The following is a 7266-nucleotide window of genomic DNA, read 5'->3' as shown; positions in this document are numbered from 1 at the left end:
AAAGGAAAACGTGTTGTAGGTATCGATCATTTTGTAGAAGAGTACGAAAACCAAATGAGAATGAGTGAAAATATATTTTCTGCTTATTATATTCACCAGGGTACGGAAAAAGTTACATTTCGGCCAAAACGTATCCTGACCAAACTTCAAGCGAACATTCCAAACAGCGCACAAACTTGGTAGTTTCAAAATTTAGAAAGCCCAAAAAGCGCCGTTCAGATGGATTTTATACTACAAATGAATCTAAAAAACATATTTGATATGTCAATGTTGTTAGCGAGTCCGCACCCACAGTTTCTACGTGCAATGCGACTGCTTTTGTCAACCCAAAATGCAATTATGCACAGATACGGGACTTTTGGACAGCAACAGCTAAAGATTTTGAATAGGCTACATGGCTGAATTTGCAACTTGGATATGGAACGGTTTGGCAATAGCCAATAAATCGTAACTGTTTGTCAGATACCGCCGTTGCAATCGATAAAAACCACGAAGTATCTTGGCTAGATTTACTCACAGCATGTAACAATTCTTGCAGTAAAATTACAAACGAACTTGCTAAGCATTACCAAAATTCTTCTGCAGTTGGTTGGTTAAGCAAACGTCTCGTAGACGCCTACTTTTTATTAAAAGCCAGTGAACCAACAAACCGAAACTCCATAGGGGTTTTAGATTGCGACTCCACAGGGAAGATTTTGCAAAAATCACCAATAAAGTCCGGGAAATTTTTCAAAACAGCGATGACAGAAACTGAGGAAAAATTGCGACCGGTCGTTTTCCTTCCTTTCTTGTGCAATGGCCACTTTCATTTGTTACACTTTTCCACCCAAAATAAATTCATACATTGTTATGATTCTTTGAATAGAGAAGTGAGTACAGCTTTTTCAAAGTTTCTACATGATGGTGCAGATTTCCTAGTAGATTTCTTGGTAAATAATAATCGGTTATACACAGGAAATTACAATTTAACTTCTAAACATATCGTGATGCAACCGGACAGTAATACTTGCGGGGTGGCAGTTAGTATAACTGCTGATATTCTTTGCAGCGACAGGGATCTGAAATCTCAACATTCAAAAATGGATCTTAATTTTTTCACATCCTATCGACATTGGATGATTTATTATATTGTTTCAAATGCTATAAAGGTTCATTCTGATTTAATAAATGCATTTAAAACTAATGCCAATTTTTCACTGGGCTTGATGAACGTAGCAAACTCTTGCTGGTTTAATGCTGTATTGCAAGCACTTAAATGTGTAATAGCAGCATGTGATGTGCCAATGTTGCATTATGAAAACGACAAACATATTGAAACACTGGACAAAAATATGTTTTTGTTATTACGTAATCTTGTTGGTAATGCGATAGCAGAGGAATAACAAATTAAAAATGCTTTGAATGAATGTAGAATTTTGACGCAAATTCTACGTTAAAGAATATCTTTTCCACTGGCGCCAAACAGTGGATCGGATTATTATATGCGTCGCTTTGTTAATACGGTTTTGGGACCTATAACAGACAGAGAAACAAGCCAAGTAGATTGAATCTGAACACGGTCTTGAGTTCTGTTAGTTTATTATGGCAGAAAGGTCAGAAGATCACAAGGTCACAAGATCACAAGTTGCAAGTCGCAAGTTCACAAGTCACAGGATCACAAGTTGCAGGTCGCAAGTTTAGCCACAAGTTTGCAGGTCGCAAATTTGTTTAACAAATTTAGTGAGCAGAAATGGGCTACTTCAATCCTATACAGAGCTGGTGGGGAACAGTTTAGTCGACTCACCAAGACAGCAGCAGGGCTTGAAGGATAGATCCGTACAAAATCCAAATGATATCAAGTCGTAACAGTCATACAGCAATTGATTCTACTAGTGCATCTTATTCAAATAGAATACAAAATTTACAATTAGTAAATGGTCGAGAAATATTTAAAATAAAGTTTCTCAATTTATGCTTAAGAATTAACATTAAACAGGTCGTTTTACAGAATGCAGCTAGTACAAACTCAAAGAGAATTGCTCGTCTATGCTTTCACAAGTAAACAGACTTCGCCTTGCTAAGCTTTTATGCTGATTGCAGCAAAACACAGAGAAGATGTGTTATGTAAAGACAACGAGGAGAAAAAATAACTTCAATAATATGCCTTGGTTGAAGCAAGCAAGCAGATAACAATCGTTTGCCAATGTTGATACAACATCTTTCAAGATGCGGCGAAAGGCTTAGGCTTCGAAGAAATAACGCGCCTAGCCAGTATTTATAGTCACATACAGACACACAACATTTAGACGTTGTATTACCGTTGGCCATGCTATGCCAACGTTTAAATGGATGATGAAAAACACCGATTAATTTTCAGCCCACAAGATGACATAAAATTGTTTTTTACGGCAGTAGAAGTTAAAAATAGTGTTTTAAAACAACAAACTACAGATACTCTGGCGCTCTCTTATGAGTCAGCCCTTGCAAGCTTCAGTTTCTCGTCTAAAAACTGACAGCAATTATTTAAACTTGTTTTTCAGAACGAATAAAGAATTGCTAAAAATGTAATTGTTTTAGTACAATTCGATAGATCACCAACTCCGTGGAAAGAGATATATGGATTTAAGTAAACACAAGCTGTATGTCTGTAAAAGTAACGTAATAATTCTATCAACACGAAGCCGCGATTGACGTTTCAAAGGTTTTCTTAAAACAACAAAGAATCGCTTGTTCGGCTGATATACATAGACTGCTTCATAGAGTGGCTGCAACTTGACATGATATTCGAGTCGATTATAAAATTAACACAATCCCGGCCCGAAGAAGGGCATATAGGCCTTCTTCTCATGAAAAGTAAATTTTATCAATCCATTAGTAAAATGTTGAACTTTAGATTGCTTGGCATTACGCTACGATATACAATTATACATATTACAATAAGCACATACAGTTAGTTACAATAATAGTTACGATACATCAAGAAAAAGTTCTGGAACTCCGCAGTTCATCTATCGTCCCTTTGCATCTCATCATCTTGATCTAGACGGCGTTCTCGTCCTCACCTTCAAACGGAACAATGACGCAATATTTGTTGATTGTGTGAGATGCACCAAAGTGCTTCGCTTTTTCAGCGTGGAAATAGTCGATGATCAAATCCGTTAGGTGTCGACCCGGAGCAAGTATGGCTGGATGTTTTGTTTCGTAAGGTAAGTTTGCTTTGTCAAGTCTACCTCCGACTCGAAGAGTGTTACCGTCCAGGATTGGGTTTGTAGCGATCCATTATTTCGTCATATAAGTTTCCCTTTCTTGTACTAAAGTGAACTACTTTAACTTGAATTTATTTCCTAGTGTTTCTGTAATTTTCCATGTAAACTGCTCCTGAAGTAAATAAGAAAAAGGGAACACAAAATAAAATGGCTTGTTCGTCCTTTGACGAGAGCTCACATCAAACCAGTCCAGTTAGACCAGTTCAGCTCTCAGAAAACATTAAATTTATTGTTTAGTTAAAAATGTAATAATTCATAATAGCTTAATGTTTCCCTGTTCTGCAATTTCACTCTTCTGTAATGTTTAAATTAAATTTGTGTTATAGACCTACAATATTATACGAACAGTCGAACACCTTCTGATAACTTAAAATTATAATTCGAATAACAATAATTGTGTGGAAATTATTTTATGGAGTCAGATAGCCAAACTAGATAAATTAGATAGATAGAAATTTCATCAAGCAGTTAGACAGCCTCAATATTAATTCTTATAAACAAACAACAACCATTAAATAAAATATAAATAAATTGCTACCACACTTTTATAAGTTACGGTACGTAAAATAAATGTTACCACATTGGTAACCCCGCACGTAAGTAGGTTTCACAAATGAAAAGTGAGAACATTGGTAAGTAGGCTACTTGTTTTTCCTTGTTTCTGTATTAAAATTGTCGCAATATCTCTTGTTGTGTATCTTATAATTTAATTGTAGTTTTAGCCTTATATAATCCATATTATGGCCCCAAGAAAATCTCGACCCGAAAGCGAATATCGCGAACCCTCTACTCAAATTAAAATCTCTCCTGGTGAAAAGTTTTGCGACACCTTTTGGAGAGATACCCCTAGGTTGTGGTTTACCATCTTAGAAAATAGATTCACCACTTATCAGATTGATTGCCAACGTCTGAAAACAGACAAACTTGTATCGTGTCTGCCTTACGATATTATTGTAAACATACAAGATTTAATTAGCGCCGGGGCAGACTATGATAAATTAAAGGAACGCTTACTTCAGCGTTTCGAACCGACGTTGAACGAACGTATCGCTGACGTCATGTCTCTGTCTGAAATCGGCGATCGACTGCCTTCCGAAGTGCTGGCCGAGATGCGAGCAAAACTTCCTCAAAATGTCGCATCGACGGAATTAATTCGGGAATTGTTTGTAAATAAACTCCCGAATCAAATCAAACTTGTTTTGGCCGGAAATCTCGAAATGTCATTAAACGAATTAGCAAAAGCTGCCGACTAAATGTCAAAACTAACAAACGTTTCCCATGCCACAGTAAACGCAGTGCAGCATACCACAGAACAACATCCCAATGCCCAACTAATGCAACAGATTGATCGCTTACAACATCAAATGGAACACTTGTCTGCAAGTGTGTCTAATCTTCAGTCTGACCGAAGCCGTCAACCTGTTAATTCCTTCCCAAACCGATGTCGCACATCATTTCAGACGCCCAGATCAAACGTTCCCCAAAGACAACAACCTACCTGCTTTTATTATCAAAGGTTTGGCCACGCCGCCTTTAAGTGTCAATGGCCATGCTCATGGAACACAGCACGGCCTAACAATCACCATTCGATGCAAAATAACAGACAGAAACCAAAAAACGAGGTGTCGGCCCTAAGGTAGGTATATCACACTTAGGGCCAGGTTTCAATAACAACATGCTATTTCTTGAAGATCTAAATTCGCAACAGCTATTTCTTTGCGATACCGGTGCTGCTGTGAGCTGCGTTCAACCTACTCGATTAGAAAAAAATTCTACTTCATTTTCCAACGACATCTTGTATGCAGCTAATAATACTAAAATACCGACTTACGGCAGACGTACCATGGACATCAAAATTGGGTACGATCAAATAAAGACTTGGACATTTATAATCGCCGATGTAAAACAAAATATTATTGGTCTTGATTTTTTACATCATTTCAATTGGTCAATTAACCCGAAGAATAAATGCATTATTGATGAAACCACGAAACAACGTCACGCACTGCAACATTTACGCAAACAAGCTAGTATCGCACCTATATCACTGACAAAGTACAACGAGTTTTCAGCAATATTGGACAAGTTCCCCGAGCTGACAGCACCACGAACCGCTGAATATGCCGCACGCGTGCCGGTGAAGCACAAAATTGTGATGTCGGGATATCCATGCTTTGCGAAGTGTCGACCGCTACCACCGGAAAAGTACAATTGGGTGAAGTCAGAAATCAACAAATGGATTACAGATGGAGTACTGGAGGTAAGTGAATCAAACTATAGCAGTGCACTTCACCTCGTTGCTAAACCAGCCGGCAGCGCTGATCCTTACAGATTATGCTGTGATCTACGCAATTTAAACAGGCAAACTGTCCCCGATCGCTACCCTATTCCAAAAATAGAAAATCTGCTTCACCGTCTTGGAGGTTCACACTGCTTTTCTAAATTAGACTTTTCCAAGGGTTACTGGCAGATCCCACTCGACGAAGAAAGTAAAAAGTACACTGCCATGATTTCACCTTTGGGGTTGCATCAATTTAAAGTAATGTGCATGGGTTTAAAAAATGCTTCGGCCACGTTTCAACGTTTCATGGATTTCATTGTTCAACCTCTACCCCATTGTATGGCCTATTTAGACGACATTATTGTGTTCTCGAAATCTAAACAAGAACACGCTCATCATTTGCGTGAACTTTTCGCTCGGCTGAGCAAGTACGGTGTTACCCTGAATCAAAGCAAATGTGTCCTAGGCGCGTCTGAAATACAATTCTTGGGTCATAAAATAACCCCAGACGGCATCTACCCGCTGAGTGAGAAAATTAATGCTATAAACAAGTTTCCCTTACCGAAATCCATCAAACAACTTCGAGGTTATTTAGGATTGATCAATTATTACCATGCCCACATACCTAAATTAGCGGAATGCCTTGCTCCATTGACAAAATTTTTAACGAAACAGTTCAGTAAAATCAGAAAAATTTCATGGGATGCCGTATCTATTAAAGCATTCCAAGACAGCAAGCGCATCGCTGCTGATGCTACCAAGCTCAATTACCCTCAAGCGGGGGCAAGACTGATTTTACAAACTAATGCGAGCGATTTTGCTATTGGGAGTTGTCTTTTTCAAGACATCAACGGTGAGCTACAACCACTTGCTTACCACTCTAAAAAATTCGATTTGTGTCAAACTAAAAAGCCCACCTTTGACAAAGAGTTATTTGCTATATTCGATTCCGTAAAAAAATTCAGACATTATTTGGAACTTCGTGACGTCACCATTTTCACTGATCATAAGCCACTTGTTGCACGTTTTCATTCCCAGCATCAATCTCTCATCCCACGCCGAGCACGTCAATTATCTTTCATCAGCAAATTTACCAATGACTTACGGCACATCGACGGCAAAAACAACGGTGTGGCGGACACCCTGTCTCGTATAGAAATCAACAATGTACAGTAGGCTACGTACCAGGGTTTGATTATGCTGAGATGGCAAAAGCTCAGCCGAACGACGCGGAGATTACCAAGTTGCTCAATAGCAGTGACTCGTCTCTTCAAATAGAAGAGTTTTCGATACATAATTCCAACGTAACTTTACTGTGTGATACTTCAACAACCGCCATTCGCCCTATTGTACCTGTGTCATTTCGTGAGACTGTTTTTAGCCATTTTCATTTATTATCACATGGCGGTAAAATGTCTACTCTCAAACAACTTCAACAAAAAGTTGTTTGGCCAGGAATGAAGAAGCAAGTTAAAGAATGGGTCAAAGCTTGCCCACAATGTCAAAAAGGTAAAGTATGGCGACATTCTCATCCTGCACCACAAAAGTTCGATCTTCCTACAAATCGCTTTCATAACATATCTGTAGACATTGTTGGTCCACTACCTGAATCCAATCATAATCGCTACTTGTTTACCGTTATAGATCGATATACACGTTATTTCACAGCTCACCCCATGCCAAATGTCACTGCAGAGACTGTTTGCCACGCATTTTTGCCACGCATAGCTGGGTCCAATG

The 7266-nt window shown here is 38.5% G+C and overlaps 1 protein-coding gene across 1 annotated transcript; it reads left to right on the top strand.

Annotated features, from left to right (window-relative positions):
* Positions 1 to 3985: 3985 nt before the first annotated feature.
* Positions 3986 to 4498, top strand: LOC145788309 (uncharacterized). Its single transcript, XM_082600090.1, has one exon. It carries the CDS (start codon positions 3986 to 3988, stop codon positions 4496 to 4498), a length of 513 nt encoding a protein of 170 aa, XP_082456216.1.
* The last annotated feature ends 2768 nt before the right edge of the window (positions 4499 to 7266 follow it).

The sequence above is a fragment of the Aplidium turbinatum genome, chromosome 2, assembly GCF_918807975.1.
Source record: "Aplidium turbinatum chromosome 2, kaAplTurb1.1, whole genome shotgun sequence".
NCBI classification, from domain to species: domain Eukaryota; kingdom Metazoa; phylum Chordata; class Ascidiacea; order Aplousobranchia; family Polyclinidae; genus Aplidium; species Aplidium turbinatum.
The sequence above is the reverse complement of the archived record's forward strand: the minus strand, read 5'-3'. Positions and strand labels throughout refer to the sequence as shown.